Source organism: Artemia franciscana, chromosome 3, assembly GCF_032884065.1.
Source record: "Artemia franciscana chromosome 3, ASM3288406v1, whole genome shotgun sequence".
Taxonomy (NCBI): Eukaryota; Metazoa; Arthropoda; class Branchiopoda; order Anostraca; family Artemiidae; genus Artemia; species Artemia franciscana.
In genome coordinates, this window is record NC_088865.1 from 49611174 (window position 1) to 49632914 (window position 21741).

The 21741-nt window shown below is 34.8% G+C and overlaps 1 protein-coding gene across 1 annotated transcript; it reads left to right on the forward strand.

Moving 5' to 3' along the window:
• Positions 1–228: 228 nt before the first annotated feature.
• LOC136024655 (anoctamin-6-like) lies at positions 229–21481 on the forward strand. Its single transcript, XM_065700080.1, has 6 exons — positions 229–387; positions 6044–6187; positions 8739–8908; positions 15641–15786; positions 18792–18997; positions 21363–21481. The coding sequence occupies exons 1-5, from the start codon at positions 238–240 to the stop codon at positions 18911–18913; spliced, it is 732 nt and encodes a 243-aa protein (XP_065556152.1). The 5' UTR covers positions 229–237; the 3' UTR covers positions 18914–18997; positions 21363–21481.
• Positions 21482–21741: the final 260 nt, after the last annotated feature.

Genomic DNA, 21741 nt, shown 5'->3' on the forward strand with positions numbered 1-21741 from the left:
TTGTGACAAAAAATCACTTTTTTTTAATCTTTTTTGAACTCCATGTTAAATGGTCGAATATCAAAATCTTGTAAAACTCCCATTCTTTTTGACGTGGCGCCCTTGACGTAGCATCTCTGTGGCGTAGCAGCCCCACTCTCTTTGACATTCTTCCTTTGATATAAATACTACTAAAAGCATTTAAATATTTATTAATGATTTATTTCTGTTCTTTCTTTCTAGGGAGCTGCATTAGTTATGGCAATGCTAGGTGTCATCATATACAGGATAACCATCGTTATCGTTTTTTTCAAGACCGAGGAGGGTTTTGTTAAGCAATACGCCAAATTACTTACTTCAATTACTGCCTCACTTATTAGCTTAGTTGTTATTCAATTATTGAATTGGGTACGTATAAACATTTACAAAAGAATTACTTAGACTGATGTCACTATGCTAATTACTTGGAAACGATTAATTAACAAATCATCATAACACATCAAAAAATTTCCCCAATAGAGAGTATATAAATCTTAAGGATAAACTCCTGAAGATACCAATAACGCTACTCATAGGCAGCGTAATAGCGCTGCTTAAGTGAAGCACAATGTATCTTTTTTTTCGGTTTGTATATTTGTTTTACACCAGGGCACTTCGTACAGAAGGAGTTGTCGTAGAAACTTCAAAAAGAGTTCTTTCGATTGGAAATTGAAAGGACTAGTTTTCTTTATAATTGTCGAAAATGATTGATGGGTAAACAGCTCCTCCCAACGCCCAACATTTCCTCCAACACATCCAATCAAAACTTTGAGATATCAATTTTGTTCAGCCTAGTTGAAGGGTCTGCAAAGGGTCTGGGTCTTTAAGGATGACAACCAGCCCAATGCCCTCAAGGCAAGGTTAGTAAGTTATACCCTTGGGGCATATAAGATTTTTATAGAAAGAGTGGTCACTTATACTTCAGAGGGGTCTCATTGGAAAGGTAATAATAAATTTTAAACCCTGTTTAATAGTCAAAGTTATCATAGGGCAGCTACCCCCCCCCCCCCCCCAACACACGTCGTGTTCTTCCGAAATACAGACAATAGAAATTTTGTGATAGCCATTTTATTCAAAATAGTCCAAACATCATATAACAAGACTTTTGGGGTTGTTACAAATGACCAGAGCCAGGGGGTAAGGATTTTAAGTTGTGCCCCGGGGATATCTAAGGTTTTTACGGAAGGGATGGCTGAATTAAATTTAGAGGCGACTCATTTTTTGAAAATTGGCAGTTCTAGTTCCCCTTAAAGAGTCAAAAGCAGGGAAGGTCAACTAGCCCCCCTCCCCAACTACCCCTCTTTCATTAAACGCATCTGACTGAAATTGTCATATATCAATTTTAAAACAAAATGTGAGCATATACCAATGTCTCCAGGGTTGAAACAGCTCTAAGGGCTCTGGGGCAAGGCCTGTAAGTTATGCCCTGGGGCAGATAAGGTTTTTCTATGGAATTGGTTGTCATATAAATTTCAGATTGGGCTCATTTGATTTGATACTGGAAGTTATAGTGCCCTTTTTAAGAGTCAAAAGCAACTTGTGAGTAACTAGCCCCCCCCCCCACCGCTTAATATTTTCCAAACATATATATCCAAACAAAGTTTGTATACATATATTTTTATAGCATTGTTGATTTAGCAATTATGTGTTTATGCATTTGGATATATAGCCTCCCCCTCGAGGCCTCAGGGAAAGGGCTGTAAGTTAGGCAATTTGTTCATTGTTTGGATATATTATATGTTATTGAGAAAAGGTATGCATGTTTGACTACTACTTTCCCAAAACACGAAGGGCACTAAGGTGAGTCTTTCAAGGATTGTTGAGGGGAGTACAGAACTAAATCAAAACATATTATTTGTAAATGGGTTGTCAAAAGGGCTTAACTTAGGAATGACTACGTATATTAATTTGGAACTTCCAGGAAATGATAAGGGAGATGATCAATTGACCAAAAAGGCAATATTTGCGCGCTACTTCTGCTACAACTACCGCTGCTTCTACTGCTACCTCAACTACTACTACCATTACTATCACTAAAACTTCTACTTCTGTAGCGGGTACTACTAAGGCTGAGAATATTGAAATAAACATCTGAGGAAACGCTGATGAGGAACGTTGAACTAAATCAAAGCACATTATGTGCTTACAGAATGCTGAAATGGGTGTATCAGCAATATTTTTAGAACGGATTATCGTATCAAGAGGAAATTTCAGGGGTAACATGAGTGCGATATTTAGTTGACCAAAAGTCAAAATGTACCCACTAATACTGCTATTAATGCTGCTGCTTTTACTGTTACTACTCCTAATAATAATACACTATTACTGTTACTACTGTTCCTACAGCTACCACTACTACTATGATATTAAATAAAAAAAAAAACAAGTTTTTTCAACTGAAAGTAAGGAGTGACATTAAAACTTAAAACGAACAGAAATTAATTCGTATATGAAAGGGGCTGCTTCCTCATCAACGCCCCGCTCTTTACGCTAAAGTTTGACTCTTTCTCTCAGCTCTTCTTTTTGAAACAGTAAAAAACTTTAGCGTAAAGAGCGGGGTGTTGATGAGGAAGCAGCCCCTTTCATATACGAAGTAATTTCTGTTCGTTTTAAGTTTTAATGTCGCTCCTTACTTTCAGTTGAAAAAACTTGTTTTTTTTTTAATTTAATTTCTGAACATTTTTGAATCAATACATGTTTTGATTTTGGCTCTCCGCAGAGGAATTTGCATATTTTTTTTTTTTTTGGCTAAATGGCTTTCTCATAATTTTGATCGAATGATTTTGAGAAAAAAAGAGCGGGGAGGAAGCCTAGTTGCCCTCCAATTTTTTGGTTAATTAAAAAGGCAACTAGAACTTCTAATTTTTTACGAATCTTTTTATTAGTAAAAGATATACGTAACTTATAAATTAGCTTACGTAAAGAATTTTTTATTCTCATGTTTTTATTACACATATGATAAGGTTCGCCCCCTCGTCAGTACCTCTCTCTTTACACCAAATCTTAAATTTTGTCCCAATTCATTAAGAATGACCCCTGAATCACAAAAGCCGTAGAATAAATAGTTGACATTACTAAAAATACTTTAGCGTAAAGAGCGAGGTATTAGGAGGAGGTGAGCCCCTTATATGGGTAATAATTTCTGTTCGTTTTAAGTTTTAATGCTGCTCCTTACTTCCAGCTGAAAAAAAAAACTTTTTCATATTTATTTTTTCATTGTTTTTTTTAAATAATACTAGTAAATCCTGCGCTCCCTTCATGGAAATTTTCTTCCCCCATGACAAATTCCTCGATGGAAAGTTCCCCCAGTATATCCCCCTCTTCTCAACCCCTCCCCCCAACCAAATAATTCTCCTGAAAACGCCTGTACACTTCCCAATAACCATTACTATAACCATAACCAATAACCATTACCATTACTAGTAAAAGTTTGTAACCTGTAGCCCCTCCCACGGGGACTGTGGAGAAGTAAGTCGTCTCCAAAGACATAGTTATAAGGTTTTTTGACTGCGCTGAATAAAATGGCTATCTCAGAATTTTGATCCGTTGACTTTGGGAAAATAATTAGCGTGGGAGGGGGCCTAGGTGCCCTCCAATTTTTTGGTCACGTAAAAAGGGCACTAGAACTTTTCATTTCCGTTAGAATGAGCCCTCTCGCAACATTCTAGGACAACTGGGTCGAAACGATCACCCCTGGAAAAAAAAACAAAAAAACAAACAAACAAACAAACAAATAAACACGCATCCGTGAGCTGCCTTCTGGCAAAAAATACAAAATTCCACATTTTTGTAGATAGGAGCTTGAAACTTCTACAGTAGGGTTCTCTGATACGCTGAATCTGATGGTGTAATTTTCGTCAAGATCCTATTTTCTAAAATAACGCAAATTTTCTCAGGCTAGTAACTTTTGATGCGTAAGACTAAACTTGATGACACTTATATATTTAAAATCAGCATTAAAATACGATTCTTTTGATGTAGCTATTGGTATCAAAATTCCATTTTTTATAGTTTTGGTTTCTATTGAGCTGGGTCGCTCCTTACTACAGTTCGTTACCACGAACTGTTTTATTAGTGCAATTAAGGCTAGGCATATGAAGTTGAAAATTTGACTGAATATTGAGGGGGAGTTTTTGTCAAAAGGGCGTACCTCAAGAATGGATTTGGGTATTAAGTTGGAACTTGCAGAAGTGCAAATTATGTTCTGGCCTTGAGAAGGCATAGGGGTCGTGAGCCCTAATCATGATAATTTCTGCTTGTTTTGAATTTGACTGGGTTATTTATTTTTCGCCCTTTGGTCGTCCTAATCAAAAAGATTTTCTTGAAAATTTTATCCAATATATTTTCTTGGAGGCATGGGTATGAAGCAGGGGAGTAATTTTGTTAAACTCCTTGTGGGGGGGGGGGACAAAGTATGAGCCGATTTTCCCAAATTAAGAGAAAATTATCAAGTGGAAACGACCATTAAATGAAAATAATCAAATGAAAAATGAGTACCATAAAGGCAAATGTATACTAAAGAAAACTGACCTATATCTGTGGATGCTTGAATTTTGTAGGTGTATCTTAGTTTTCACAAAGACTTATGAAGACACTGAATTTCAGCAGGGGTGGCAAAATAGAGTCAGGGGCAGTTGTTCCCCTAAACTATACAACTCAAGCTACTGGTGTAAAGATTATTGAATTAGCGATTTTTTGCCCTCTGATTGATGTGTCCCCCTAAATAGGACACCAAAACTCAGAATAAAAGCCAAATGCACCCATCTTCAAACTTCCATGTCCTCCTGTTGTTGGAAATGAGGAATGGGGGGGGGAAATTTATGGAAGAACCACTACGCATTACTAAGCCAACGCTACTTTGCTCACTACAATCAGAATGATGCTTTACAAGTACTGGTACCCGTCTATGAGGTTCAAACATGTTCTGTCGTAAACTGTCTTACGTAGTTTTCATCGTGTGTTCTGTCGTAAACTATATTTCCAAAAATAAATTGCAACTCCACATTGCCCTTGGTTTGAGTCTAACGCGTAACACTAATTTGAAAATAGTTACCATCAGGTAAGTCAACATAACGTTCTGTAGCCTCCAATAACCCTCTTCTTATCTTATGTATAATGATCTACTCCTCTCTATCTTTGACCCATCCTTCTCCTTCCAGATGTTTACTTAGCCCCACACAGGTTTCCTTCGGGGGTGATAATTTCCTTCTGCTGTTTAATTATGCCAGTACAATTAATTGACTGATTGACTGGATTATATAAACTCAACCATGGTTTGTCAATAAACTGTAAAAGTAAAAGCTGGTGAAAGCAGTTTAAAGAGTATTGAAGCTGTATACTAGGTCACAAGGATGGGAAATCCAAATTAGAACTTTATTTCATGTCCTTGTGTCATTCTTGCGATTTTGTTATTCCAATACATCTTTTAGCGATAATATGATGAAATCCTTGTCTAATTTTGGTAAACTGGTGGTAAATAAAAATTTTCTAATGTTTTAGTATACAGTATAAAGGAAACATCAACAGTCTCTGGGGGAAAACTGAACTATGTCTGAGTGACTTTTTTCCTTTTGATTCCTAGTTCCTTTAAATTGCCCTACTTGCTGTCATCTTTATTATGTTGTAGGTTGTGTTATTGTTTTTATTGCTGTTTGTCATTTTGTAGATTTTTCTTTATTTATTGGAAAAGGGTCTTTTGTCCTTTAAACAAATCAAATTAATAGCATACCCGAATTTTATAAGCTTTTACGGGTATATAAAAACCACCCTTTACAAAACTTTACTTACTACTTACTACCAGCCATCCTTGCCACAAAAAAATTATACAATATATCTACTATATCTTTTACCTATATCATTATTACCTATATCATTTTACCTATATTCATTTTACCTATCATTTACCTATATCATTTTACCTATATCTATATCATTATATCTACTATATCTTTTACAGCTGAAAACTTTTTTTCCTTCTGTTTTTGCTAAGGGTCTCTTAATGACATAAACTTAATTTTTATTTCAGATTGGGAAAATGCTTGCCAAGTATCTTACTGATCTAGAAGCTCATCGAACCCAAGCTGAGTATGACGAAAAATACACAATCAAAATTTGGTTTTTTGAATTTATTAACGACTATAGTCTCCTTATTTACATCGCTTTATTCAAGGTAAATGTGAATCAGACACTTAGCTTTTGCCTTCTTTTTGTTTGCCCCCCCCCCTTTTTTTACATTTTATGTTGGAAATTCTAATATTTTTGTCATATTGTTGCATCATGTGCATGATGCACAAAGTTGCATGATGGACATGTTGCATCATGCACAAAGAAATATCTTGGGGAGTGCAATTTTTGAAACAGAAAGGAAACATGAATTATGAATAACAGAAATGAAATATAAAAAAGAGAAATATGTTGCTCTACCCCCCCCCCCTTCTGAGATATATGCCTGCTTATAATTCAAGTCAAGTCAAGTGATCTTTTTAACTTGTTATCAAATTATAATTATGACTTTGGCATGGAATCAAAATTGATTAGGAGTTTGCATCAGAAGTAGACTGAAAGTAAAAATAAACTTGAAATTATAAACATTTTTAGTTCTTGTTTAACTTGATTTGGTTTAAATTCCTGGAAACATCTGAAGGAAAAAAATGGTAAAACTTTTGCATTTGGTGCTTTTCCAATGCTTTTATTTTATTCCTTTCGCTATTCTTTTTTTATGGCAATAAAATCCCCACATCCTTTTATTTCTTTAAAATTTTATTTTGGTTGTAAACTTGACAATAATTTAATTTTCCGAGGAAAATAAAATTGTACCCCAGAACATCATTTCCATCAAATATTACCTTAGAATTGCACTCTGGAGCAAGCCATAGCACATTTCTGAGTTTTTTTTTCTTTTAAGCGAACAGTCTACTGTTTAAATTCATAAAACTAACCGATTAATTTTAAGATCAATTTCGCGCTGACAATAACAATCAATTACAAATAATTTGACTCCATCAAAAATTCATTGTTTCTCACTTGCCAAAATATTTACACCTATTCCAAAAAGCTGCCCTATTGCCAAAAATTACACCAATTCAAAAAAAATATGCAAGGCCTGGATGAATTTTTCAAGAACCATAAAAACAAAATCATAAGCTCAATACTATCATTGCTGTTTACTGCCATTTTGTAACACCAAGCTATGATTTGCCCGATGAAAGACCAAGTTGTCATTGACTGCAAATACTGAGAGAGCCAATCAACTAAAAAGTACCAAAAATTATATATTCTGCTTCCTACTTGCAGAGGAAATAGTGCCGCACTGTGACACGTACGTTCCTGAAAAGTCACGTAATCCGTACAAGATAAATAACTAATATGGCCATTTATATTAATGCTTGATTCAGCTGCGTTGATTACCTTGATTTCTTATGACATATATTTAGTGATGAATAAATGCACATCAGCTAGGAGGGTGGGCGGTCATCAGAAAGAGGGACAGTGGATCAGTTTTAGGCAGGGAAAGGGTGCCAGACTCCAAAAAAAAGCCTAGTTCTTTACCCTAATTGTCTAACTCTTCTTGAGCCATCAGATAGAAAAGGGGAGGGGGAGGGAGTGCATTAATTTCTGACCTGCCTTTATTTAGACTAAGCTTAAATAAGGGCTCTGCAGGGTGATACCTCTCTTCGTATACCTCTTTTCGTATTGCAGGAAAACATTACTGACTTTTACTCTAAAGCTTCGTTTATAATTTGAAAGCTTCATTTATAGATTGATATCTCGTTGATACCTCATAATTCCTGGGAATATATTTGATTTGCGCCTTTATTATTGGTGCAGGATGGGAGGTGGGTAATAGTGCCCCTCCCATTGATACAATCTTTTTTCTATGTCGCACAAAATATTATGTTCACGTGCCTACCGGCACAGAGGTGAAACGAATTCATTTAACAGAGCTAATGATCATTGAAAATTTGAATAAACATATATTTTTGTTCAAAATTTAAATCACAATCCAGTGTTTTAAGTCTTAAGTATGTAAACTGAAAAGCGAAACGCTATCATTCAATTTATCATTTTGGATAAATAAAACTTAACAGCAAGAAATTATTGGTTTATGGGACCGGTAGGCCAAATAATATCTTGGTTAGGCATGGGCATGATTTAAAAACGAGACAAAAGTTTTTCAATTGAAAGTAAGGAGCTACATTAAAACTTAAAATGAACTCAAACTATTCTCTATTTGAGGAGGGTTGAACAAGAGCCCTGATGAAGGCCTCTTTCTCAACCTCTTACTCTTCACGTTTATGTTTGACTTTTGGCCCAATTTTATTGCTTAACTTTTGACTGCTGAAGCATAAGTGTCGTTGGAAAGGAACAACAGCATTTCAGAAAGTACTAAGAAACTTTACCTTAACAAGTTCACAGAATGGGGTATCCCTCCTCATATACGGATTTATTTCTGGTCATTTTAAGCTTTGATGCTGCTTGTTACTTTCAGTTAAAAAAAAACTTTTTTGTTTATTTAATCCTAAAACTAAAGCGAGTATTATTTCAAGTAATCATTACACTAAGTCGTATCAAATAGGAATGCAAAATTGAAAAAGTCTTAATTTTGATTCTTCTGCTGATTTTATACTTACCCTGATGATAATGCTTCTATAAATATGATTTCTGTGAAACGCTAACCGCTACTTAATAAAATAGTGCTAACACGGATTTAATTTTTTTAGGGACGATTTTACACTTATCCTGGTGATCCTGCTACCAAAGCGGACATAGTTTCAAGATTAAGAACAGATCAATGTGATCCCGCTGGTTGTCTTTCTGAAATATTCATTCAATTGGCGATAAAAATGGTTGGAAAACAACTATTAAATAATTTCCTTGAAATTCTTTTGCCGTAAGCTTAACCAACTCTAATTATTTTGGCTGTAGATTGATGGCTGGATTTATAGACTTATAAACTTATAGGCTATAGGCAGGATTTATAGGCTAGGTATCGACTTACAGAAAGATCTATTTATGGCTTTCCTATTTATTGCAACAAAAACCGACTTTAATTATTTTGGCTGTAAATTGGTGGCTGGATTTATAGACTTATAAACTTACAGGCTATAGGCTGGATTTATAGGGTAGACATGGAGTTACGGAAAGATTTATTTACGGATTACCTATTTATTACAACGAAGAGATCAATAAAGCCAATTCGATGAAGACAGGTTGGTATTTAAAGCCGTGGGAAAAGTATCCGAAAATACGGCCAGCAAAATGCCTTACTAAAAAAAAGAAAGAAGAATGAAAAGGAATTGACAAAGAAAAATTGTTTATCAAATAAAAGAAGATTAATCCTGCAAACAAGACCGTATTTAACTATGCGTGTGCCCAAGACTGTTTTTTTTTTTTTTTCAGGAAGCCCCTTAATTTTTTTGTTGAAACGTTTCAGTATCGAATGTAGTTATCCAATGAGCACTAAAACCAATCAAACCACTTCAAAAGATCCACCATATTATGTTATTTCTGAAACGCTATTACATCCCCGGGGTGAGGTTCGAAATACTTTTCCTATACTTGAAGATTATCGAAAAAACTGTGTGTTTATCCTTTTTTTGTCAGAATGTTCCTAAAAGGGGATCTGCCCCAATTTGAGACCCAGGTACTGGTAGTGCGGTGAATGAGTCAAGGAGACACACTCGTGCCTCTTTAAAGAGGCGAACCACGACAATGTTAAGTGATCTTCGCTTCCAGTGGTCGCAGAGGGATGGGGAGGGATGCATTTCGTAGCCCGAGCTCCAACTAAGAAACCTGCCAAATTTCATCCCCCTCCGACTTTTCCTTCATGGGGAAAATCTGGCCGAAAGTTTCGACCCCCCAACTCCACCCCCCCCCCCTTTAACGTTGTCCGATCGGGCTGAAATTCACAAGTTAAGGTCCCCTTGGGCCCAGCTTATCCGTGAAATTTCAGCTCGATCCGATAACTCCTTCCCTGTTTTCCAGAAACCACGCATAGCCACTTAATGTTCATGTTCTCCTTTTGTTTCTTTTTCGCCACGCCTACAGGTCACAGCCGACATCGGATCTGGGTGTACGAAGACTCATTCGACGTGGAATTCTCCGAGTAATTTTCCTGGAATGTTTCGTCGGAAAATCTTAACCCCCCGATTTTCTAGCTTAGAAAAACCCATTTCTCCATAAGAGCCCATGTTAATTTTTGAAATTCTTAAAAGTTATTTAAAAGTTATATTTATACACATGCAGGTATTTCGACTTCAAACATGCAAGTTAGCTCAATCGGTAGAGCGTGGGACTTTTAATCCTAAGGTCAAGGGTTCAAGTCCCTTATCGGGTGGTTTTTTTTCACAAAATATGAAAAAAACTTCGTTTTCTTAAAGAGTTAAAGAGGCTGCGTCCCAAAGTCGAACCTTAAAACGTACAGGAATTAGGAGAGGCAGTCCTAATTCCTGTACGAGGAGTACAGGAATTATTAAATTACATCCACCATGGATTGTAGAAAAACGTACAGAAATAATATGAAAAAAACTTCGTTTTCTTAAAGAGTTAAAGAGGCTGGGTCCCAAAGTCAAACCTTAAAACGTACAGGAATTAGGAGAGGCAGTCCTAATTCCTGTACGAGGAGTACAGGAATTATTAAATTACATCCACCATGGATTGTAGAGAAACGTACAGACATAATATGAAAAAAACTTCGTTTTCTTAAAGAGTTAAAGAGGCTGCGTCCCAAAGTCGAACCTTAAAACGTACAGGAATTAGGAGAGGCAGTTGGGGGGCTTCCGCCCCCCAAACCCCCCGCTTTTAAAGACTCTTTTGTACAGGTTTTTTGTTTTGTTGATTAAAAGAGGGCCTTTCCGAAGCCAAGAGCGGGGGGTTAGGGGGGCAGTAGCCCCCCACGACAAAAAACCTGTACAAAAGAGTCTTTAAAAGCGGGGGGTTTGGGGGGGCGGTAGCCCCCCAACTGCCTCTCCTAATTCCTGTACGTTTTAAGGTTCGACTTTGGGACGCAGCCTCTTTAACTCTTTAAGAAAACGAAGTTTTTTCATATTATTTTTCTTAAATATAGTGGCTTTGATGTTGTAAATAAGTTACTGAAAATTATGAATATGATTTTTGAAAAAAGGGAAGTACCTAACGATTTTAGGAAAACCATAATTAAACCACCGTATAAGAAAGGTGATAAGGGTGAGTGTCTTAATTATTGAAGCATTAGTCTGGTCTCCTTAGATATCAAATAACTTTCTAATGTTATACTTCTTAGACTGAGAGATGCTGTAGACAATGTTTTAAGAGGAGAACAGTGCGGTTTTAGAAAAGGTTGAGGATGTGTCGACCAAATTTTCACTCCTTAATATTTGAGAAACACCTTAGCTTTCAAGGACGTTTGGTCCTCAGTTTTATAGATTATGAGCAAGCGTTTTATTCTGTTGATGGAAAAGCTTTAGCAAAGGTCATATTCTTGTATGGTATTCCAACCAAACACATTAAAGTGATTAGTGCTATGTACGAGAATAACACTGCTGCGGTTACGGTAGGAAATGAGGCTCGCAGTTGGTTTTGTATTAAATCAGGAGCACAGGAAAGGTAATGGGAGACCACCGAATCAAATGGGGAGGAAAAGCTCTCCTGGACTTAGATTATGCTGATGTTTCAAGTATCCTAGATGAAAGTGGGAGCAAAATGAATAAACACTTAAATGTTATACGATTTCAATGTGCTAGAATAGGTTTGAAAATTAATGTTAAGAAGACTAAGTCACTAAGGCTAGGAATAAGTGAAGATGAAAACGTGACGTTGGGTAACCAAAAGATTGATCAGGTGAGCAGCTTCACTTATCTTGGTAGTACTATTAGTAAAGATGGTGGGAGCAGTGAAGATGTTAAAAGTAGAACAGCCAAGGCTCAGGGTGTTTTCCACAGTTAAAAAAAGTTTGGAAGAATAGGAAGATAAGTCTGCAAACCAAGATTAGAATATTGAATGTACAGTGATGATAGTGGTTAAATACTGCTTTGAAGCATGGCCGCTCCGAAAAGCGGATGGAGATTTACTAGATATTTTCGAGAGAAATTGCCTACGGATTTTTCTGGGTACCCGGCTGACTGACCGTATTTCAAACAGTAGGCTGTACGAAAAATGTGGTTCAATCCCGTTTTCTAGGGCTATAATGAAAGAAAGGTTGAGATGGTTAGGACACGTTCTACGGATGAAGGATGACAGATTGCCGAAGATTGTCCTTTTTGGCCAGCCGTCTACGGCTAAACAGAGAGCTGGTCGTCGTCATCTAGGCTGGAGGGGTGTCATAAAGAAAGATTTAAAGGAAATGAGAACTTCCTGGGAGGTTGTAAAACGGGAGTCTTTAAATAGATTGGGATCGAGAAGGAGCGTACGTAGCTGTGTTGGCCTTTGGCGGCCTGGTGTGCTGCAGTGAGTTGTTAGTAGTAGTAGTAGTAGTATAAAGCTTTGTAAGGACATAACCATTATATGCACGCTTACAACGAACCAGAATACCATTCGCCTTGTGATTTTTTTTCCCTAAAGAATACGGAATAAGTAATTTACGTGTTTACCTAACGTAGGACGCAATTGATGGACTGGGATGTGGCAGTTATTTGGCCACATCCTAGTTATTTGGCCAGTGGGATGTGGTAGTTATGGCAGATGTGGCTACTTATTTGGCAGTAGAATACTTATTTTTGGATTTTTCTTCTTCCAAATTTTAAATCTACTTATTTACCTACTTTCTACTTATTTTTGGAGGCATCTACTTACTTTCTACTTATTTTTGGATTTTTATTCTTTCAAATATTAAATCTACTTGTCTATTTACTTTCTACTTATTTTGAAGGCACCTACTTACTTTCTATTTATTTTTGGAGGTTCAAGTTTTTTTGTCTGATCACATTTGGCTTAGCTAGCCATTTTTTTTTATCTGATACTATCCCTCTCTATTTTTGTGCCGGTTTTACAATTAAAATCATTTATCTGAAATATGCCTTATGTGAGTCTCAGAAAGTCCGATTTCTCATCCAAATTCTTCAAATAATCTATACATAACTACTTATTTTCTACTTTTTCTAAACCGTATCTACTTCTAATCTACTTATTTTTGGGCTTGCATACTTCTTTCTGGACCCTGCCGAAAGGAAACACTGGTTGTTGGAAGTCTCCAAACAACCAGCATACACCAACCTTTACAAACTTTCTCAGAAACATGTGCGAAAACTTATTTTCTCCTAGACTTAATATCAGACATAATTGATGGGCTAAGATTTGAAAGTTGTTCAGCAGAAGCGGCTTCTATGTCACCAAAACGAGTAGTAAAGGTAAACGGGTAAACGAGCAATAAAAAAAATAGACGCAAATTTAATGCGAATCGGGCCGAAGTGTACTATGTACAATCCTTTATGCTGTGGGATTATTCTGCTAAATAAAATGTTGATCAACCCTGGTCAATCAAAGGCGAGGGGAATCAGCCTCCTCAATTTAAGAAAAAGCTGCTGAATTTTTTAATTTCAAATTTTAAACAGTCCAAACTGCAATTTTAATTGCTTATTAGATTCTCTTTAATATCAATCCTTACGTTTAATGGAATTTTACAGTTAGTTCCAGAGTGTTGGAAATGCCTTAGCTTATGTTAGGTATTCAGAATATTAAAAAAAAATCTAATTGACTCAAATCAGCGGTAGTTAAGTCTTGGTATTAGTTAAGTTTCATTGCGAACGAGGCTCAACCGTCAAACCATAAATTTGACGGGTAAGTTGACATAAACTTGTAACTAATTTTCCAATGGTTTGCAAGCTTGCAACTAACCATCAAACCATAAATTTACAAACTTTCCCAAAAACTACGAGCAAGATTATATTGTTTAAATATAATATTTTTAGTTTTTAAATTTAAACTTTATTTCAACAATATTAAAGCTATTATAACATTTAAGTTATAATATTTAAGTTATTTTATTTTAACAATATTTTGTATAATACAATTTTATAGTTATATTGTATGCCAAAAAAAATACAAGTTTAGTTAAGACTGATTAAAGAGGCTAATGAAACATGCTACTAGGCTTCTGAAGTTATCCATTGGATCAAAATTCTGGCTAGCTGAAATTTTCTCTTCATCTTCATTGATTGTTTATTTGAATAGTTAATTATTTTCGGCATATTTTTCAAAATCCCATTCTTGCACCCTGAGCAATGCCTTTTAGTTATTTTGAGCTGAAGCTAGTTAACTGGCTCATAAAATTTCATCCACTTTCTAATTCAGTATCATTTTTTATGATCTGTCACTGAAATAAGAAATAAAAAAAGAATTGAAAGAAAGAGATCCTTATAAAAAAAAGTCAAATTCAAGTTCGTTTATTACCAGTTTATCGATAAATGTGTTTATTGCCCCAAAACACCCACAAAGGTTTAATATGGAGTAGATGAGAAGACAAAAAAAAGAAAGAACAACATACCCACAAAAAAAATCTATACTACAAAGAATAAATTCAATATTTCTATTAACACATAGCAGGATGGAGGCTATTTGTTCTATCAAGCTTAGAAAAACAGCAACCACGACGCTTTTCAGCCAAGGTTTGAGGTTCATCTAACCCGTAGGCTGACACTAGTCTTCTGTTTCTATCCCATAGGGGTATAAAGCAAAACAAACAATGACAAACAAAAAACAAACAAAGCAAGGCAAAACAAACAATGATGCCATGTTCCCTATTTAAGTGGTTAACTATAAATATATATTGTTGCGGTAGTAACGTATGAAGAGAGTTAAGACAAGGGTAGTAATGTATATAAGTAATGAGATTAGACCCTAAAACAGACTTCGTCAGATCTCCAAGGACAACTTGGTTATTACTTGTAGTATTTTCTTTACTATCGATTTTTATGTCACCTGGTTTACTTTGATAAAGTTCTGTCATTCTCAAAAAATTTAGTACTTCAATCCCCAGATGTTTGAAGGTGCTAAAGGAATGACCGCCCTGTGTCGCAGCTTTACTGTGTGCTTTGATTTCCTTAGTTAGCATGTGTAGGATGCTTTCTTAAGCTAGTCATTTTATTCTGTTAGCTTATGCCAGAAGGGGAGGTCATTAAACTTACTTCTTTTGCATGATTTGTGCCTCTGTGAAATTTTAAACCAATAAACAGAATAAAAAGTTAAATTTTACTTCACTTATGAAACTTGAAGCAAAATTTGAGTCTCTTCGAAAACGTAAGCGCGTAAAAAGAACGAAAACTTTTTTATTCGCAAGATGGATTACCTGAAGTAAACTTTCCATACTTATTTATTTGTAACTTAAGTCACTTAGTCGAACTATCGTTACACCCACAATAAGGGATTTTAGGTGTTTTGTGTTTAATCTAGTCAAATGGTTATTATAATTATATTCATAGTCCATTTTAATTTTATTAATTTCACGTATTACTTTTAAGGTATATTCTTAAAAGATATAAGAATCCGAGTCAAGCAAGCGTTTCAATTCTAGAATCTAAACAGTTAATGAAAATCATATCGAGTCAATATTGTTAAAATGACTTGTGTGACTCTTTTTCATTAAGTAAAGTATTAATAGTATAATTTCCAAGATATAAAATAGAATTTTAAAACAAACCATTGATTACAGGTTTATACAGAACTCATGGAAATTGAAACGAGCGAAGAATAGTGAAATGCAAAAAGAAAATGCAAAAGGGCTTCCACAATGGGAAAAAGATTTACTATTGAAACCAGCATCCCGTGATATGCTACAAAGTGAATACTTAGAATTGGGTAAGACCCTCGTTTTAATATCTTTGCTCCCCTTAAACCATGTCCTCACTCTGTCCCAGCTAATATTTCAGAGTTTGACTAATGCGTAACTTTGTTTAATTAAAATATATGAAGGAAGCTATTCTACCTTTTATCATCAATGTGTTAAAAACTTCTGCGGCCATTAATTAATTGTTTATGTATTGGTGTTTCCTTTTGATTCATTTTCCCTTACTGTTTCTCTTTTTGGTTCTCTTTTCCTAGTCTTCGTTTTTTTATCTTAGGCCAAACTTTTCTTATATTATTAAGGTTCTCGCTAATTCATAGCTTTCATACCCGGGTCGGTGCTCCTTGCCATTTAAACTCGGTTAAGTAGCGTGTTAATTTCGAGACTAATGCTAGTTTTTGCTAATTTCGGGACTAATACTATTTTTTGTTAATGTGGTGGGTCCAATGAAACTATGGCTGGTCCTAAGCTTCATTTCTTTTGTTTTATTTTAGGTCAAATTTTTCTTATATTAATAAGGTTCTTACTAAGTCCGAGCTTTCGTACCCGGGTCGGTGCTCCTTACAATTTAAACTCGGTTTAGCAGCTTGGTAATTTCGGGAACTAGAGCCATCTAAGGTCGGGAAAGCAGCTTAAGAATTCTGATACTCTTTGAAAACCAATAAATGTAATGTGTGACATGAAACTATCACCCTATGCGCCATACCTAGCTCTGGAAGATCTAAGGTAAGAATACATATAGTGGATTAAACTAAGTGAATTAGTTTTAATTTTACTGGACATTCAAACTTCAACGGAACTTTGAGGAAAGTTAAGAAAGTCCTGGAGCGCATGTTCCATAGCATGGACGGTGCTGATGGAGCAACACTATGGTACTAGTATAGAAGCATTCATCAACCGGAATTTAACATCCTAATGCTAGTGGCTTGGCCATGGGGTTAATGGGTTGAACCACAAGAAATATTATCAAAATATATATATTTACTAATTGCATATTTGCTATAAGGCACTATTTCCATAATTAAAAATATTTCTTCATAGAAAGATAGACCTCCTCAAACCCTGCCACTGTCCTACCCCACTTATTTAAGTTTCGTTCTAAGAGTATTGATAACCATCCGTAAAATTGATATGTTAAAAGTTCTGAAGCCCATAGAGAAGTGTTACATATAAGAAAAAGGAGGTACACACCCCAATTGTATCAGACCCATCTGTGAAAACTTGAAGTCCTAAAACTGGTTTTCAATGTACCACGAGTTTTGTTTGCAGTTTTACCAATATTTTTATATTTTCCCTAATTTTACTGCGAGTTTACAGATGTATACCAAATAATATCGGCTGCGGTTGCTAAAAAAATTAGGAAGATGACCAGTTCGTCGGTACAAAAAAGCCACAACGGATGGAGGCTTGCTTCCTAAAGAAAGATCCCCTACAAATTGCTGAAAAATATTCCAATAAGACATATTATTTGATTCTGTGGAATAGGCAATCGTGAAAAAAAGTCTACTTACTGCAAATATATTTACTGCAAGGGTTTTAACCCCGTATTATTTACCTTATTTTATTGTTTATTATTTTACTTTATTTTATTATTTACTTTATTATTTGCTTAAAGATATTTTAAGCACGTATTATTTACTGCACGAATAAAGCTAAAGGAATCACTTTTTAACTTTTGCTACTGATTAATTTGTCAAAATCTTTGTTATATGTATTTTCTACTATACATGTTTTTCTTTTCCGGTTTCGTTTTTCCTCTCTTTTTGGGTGGAGTTACATTCTAATATCCAACCTCTTCCCAGAATCATACTATTTCCTCGTGATAGAACCATATTAAAAATATAATTTCCCACAGCGTGTATTCTATAGGAATATGAACTGTGAATCATGTACAATACTCTATTGCTGGATATATAATTTCTTTCGATTTGATAGGATATTGAGTTGATAAAATGGTATTAAATCATGAGTATTAGCATTACTATTCTTTTATTTTAATGAAAGATTGAATTTTTTTTTTGAATTGATTGATATTATTGATTGAATTGAGTTAAGGAATGAGTTGAGTGTTAAGCTAAGGGTATCAGGGTAAAAGATGTTGTAATCATGTTTTTTGAAATATATGTTTTTTGTTTTTTTTTAAACCCCTTTTGAGGTAAGAGTAACTTTTTTGTGGATGTTTTTATTATTCCCCCTCCATGTCATGCTCTGGCATTTGGAGGGGATGTAGTTGGGTTGAGTTTTTTGGACATAATTGATATTAATAAATATAAATTAAATTATAAAATTTAAACGGCATAGTAAATTAAACAGTCTTTGAAACATATTTACTGTCGCTTTACTTTTTACTGTTGAACATCTTTACTGTCACTTTATTGTTTACTGTTGAACATCTTTACTGTCGCTTTACTATTTACTGTTGAACATCTTTACTGTTGATATGTCGCACATTCGTCTGTTTTAATGCCAATTTTGGACAGCAGTAGTCTCATCAAAGGTCTTAATAATTGCTCAGCATGTTTTTATGTTTCTTGGTATCTCATCTAAGCAATTACAGGCACATATGCAAGTGAAGAGGGCTTGAGCCTGCTCCTCCAATTACCTCTTGATTCTTGTTGCTCCTCCTTATTCTCTTAATTTCTTAAGACGATTCACCTGCTCTTTTTTATTCTTTATTTTCTAGACTACCATACACATAAAACAATGCCCCCCCCTTTTTTGCACTAGATTCTGACGCACGTGCTCAGCTGCATAGTTGCTAAGGTAATCGTTAACCAAATATAAAATAATGAAAAAAAACAACTGAGGGAATTGCACTACAGGAGGTTTTTGGGTCCCTGCCCCCTTCCCCAAATCCTATATTCCGAATTTCATATTCCGAATTCTATATTCCGAAGAAAATTAACGGATTAACTATATTCGGGTGAACGAAATTGCCAAACAAAATTTGTTTTCTTTTATCATTCAGTCTCCTCGAAAAAACTGAAACCAAATTACAGTTTTTCTTTGTTTTTTTCAGCTGCTCAGTATGGGTTCGTTACACTTTTTGTTGCCGCATTTCCCTTGGCACCACTGTTTGCTTTGATCAATTGCATTATAGAGATCCGAGTGGATGCATTCAAACTAGTGGCACAATTTTGACGACCTGTACCCATACGTATAGCGGACATGGGCATCTGGCAAGAGGTTATTAAGAGCTTAACCTACCTCGCTGTCATTGTAAACGTAAGACTTTTTTAATTTGCTAGTATGTAAATCAGCATCTATTAAATTGAGTTTAACGGTATCTATCAGAAAAATCTGTCACAGAATACCAGTTGAGCTACACTAGGCTACCCATCTACAACTAAGTTGATCTACTGTGGCGTTAATTAAAACAAATTTAGGAGGGGACAAAATATTTTTCAATTTCTAAGGGGACAATTTTGTCATTTTTCCAATTTTTCAGACGAAACTGCCCCAAAAAAGATAATTTTCACCCACTTGACGCCAGTGTTGGATTAGCTTTTAACGGTAAATTAACGGTAAATTAAGAGTAAATTTAACGGTAAACGGTTATCGTGCTGGTCAAACTGTATTTTTCTAATGATACTATTAAAAAATAGTCCAATCGGATGATTAATTTAAAAAAAAGAAAATAACAAAAATGAGGTCTGATAAATTAGCCAAACTAGCCCAAAACTACTTTGGATCTATTGATATATAGCATTTTTGCTAGTATAGTCAAAGAGAATCAGATAGACGCAGGGTTTGCATCCGGTGAGAAAAAAATCACTAGATTCTGTAATTTTTTGATTGATTTAGTAATATTCTTCAATAATCTAGTAATTTATGTGCTGATTTAGTGATTGTTTGTTTAGTCAACATAAAAAATCCCTAGAAATAGTGATAAATCGCTATAGGTGGTTCCAATCCTCATTAAATACTTCCTTAGGACCTCTTTTCCCCCCATTCCGAGACGCCCTCTTTCCTTGGCCGTAGATGGACGGATTAAAAGTGATGCGTAAAGGTGAACAAATAATAAATTGTAGCGCAGTTAGGTATAGTAATAGTAATGGATTTGGCGAAAAACAACACTGCCGAACATAGACATCTGGCAAGGAATCATTCAGACTTCAGTGTATCTAGCTGTTTTATAAACTATAAGATATTTTTATTCGCTTGCATTTGCTTGCATGGACTCTATCAAAGCGAACCATGCCTATAAAAGTAACTTCAATTTCGAGAAAATAGAAAAATAAGCTCTCCGATATCTAAATTATACAAAATCTTACGAAGCAAAACGAAAAAATAAATGGACATATTAGATTTTGAAATCAGCAACTATTTGGAACTACAGCGCAAAATGAACAGATCATTCATAAAAAGAAAGCTTTTAATTTTGCAAATTTTACAATGGGATTTTTTATTGTTGGAATACTAAAAGGATTACTGTAAAAGGGATTTTCGTTGGATTACTAAACCGGTTACAAGCTCTAAGAAACTAGGGTGGCATAACATAAGTTATCCAAATACGTCAGTTTAGACGAAAACAATAAAAAGGAAAAAAATTGTGGCAGAACAAACTTTCAGAAGGAAAAGAAACATGTGTGTCACTTAAGCAGGGTTACTAAATTGATGTCTAGTGGTATTCCAAAGTCCCAGGTCCCTGAGTTTGTTGTGCTGTTTGTCACTACTTCCTTCCAACGGTCCGAGGTCAGCAGAATTAGTCACAAATAAGTAATTTCTTAGACCACACTGCTTTCCCATTTACTGAATCTAAAGGAGATAAAACGGATATGATTTAAAAAAAAACAGTGGAGAAAAAAAAAGCTTTAAATAACGGATATTTTGACTCGACATCGGGGAGTCCTTATCAACAAAAAAAAAGTCAAAGTTATATTAAATTAAATGTAACATATATAGAAAAAACGAGGGAAAAAAATACATAAGAAATAAGAACAAAACAAACACATAAATATAACTCGCGTCTTAATAACCTCGCAAGTTATTAACCTCCTTGGAGTTTATTAATATGTGAGTTTTATTTATGCCTTTTTTTGTTTTTATTTTTTATGTATTTTTTTGTACACCCAAAACGTGCTTCAAAAAGAGAAAATATTTATACATATATTTTTCAATGTTTTGGGAGCTTTTTATGGAGTGAAAATTTTAATTGAAAACTGTTTTAATTTCTAAAAACTCTCTTTGCAAAATAATTCTCGCTGTTTTGTTTAATGATGCTAAACTTCTTTTTATACCTCGTTTTTTAATTTAAAACTTTTCAACTTTGTGCTTAATTTCTGTTAGATTAACATATTGCCAGATTCCCTCATATTACTGACTTTCAAAGAAATTGTTGAAATTTCAAATATTGTCACATAAGAAAGACGAACATTGGATGCTCGTATTTATTTCGATCTCAATAAGAATGCCTGATTTGGCCTAATTTTCAACTTCGCCTTAATTTTCATGTGTAAATGTTGGTTTATTTAGAACCTGTCATCTAACCATTTTTAAAACATATTTTTGTAAGCCGTTTCCTTCAATTTAGTTTTTTCTGTCTTAATGTTTCTTGTTGCTCTTCCTATAATTAACTGTTTTGTTACAGGCATTTGTCATCGCTTACACGAGTGAATTCATACCTAGAATTGTGTATTACTACACAAATGATTTTGATAACGACGGATACATCAGAAGTACATTATCGTGTAAGTAATATTATTAGACCGTAATAACTTTTTTTTGTCTTAGTGTATTTTTTTTTTATTTTTTTTTTTTTTTTACCACTCGAAAGGACTGAAGGAGTATGCCTTTCTACGCTAGGCCTAATCCATAGTAGTCTCTTTTACATGCCTTTTGCAGTTGCAAATAAAAAAATTAATAGCGAATCAACATGAACTAGGTTGCATGAGAAACGTCTTATTGGTGGATTCCATTCCCTCTAGTTCTCATTGGTTCAAACATCTATTGTATAAATGGAAAAACAG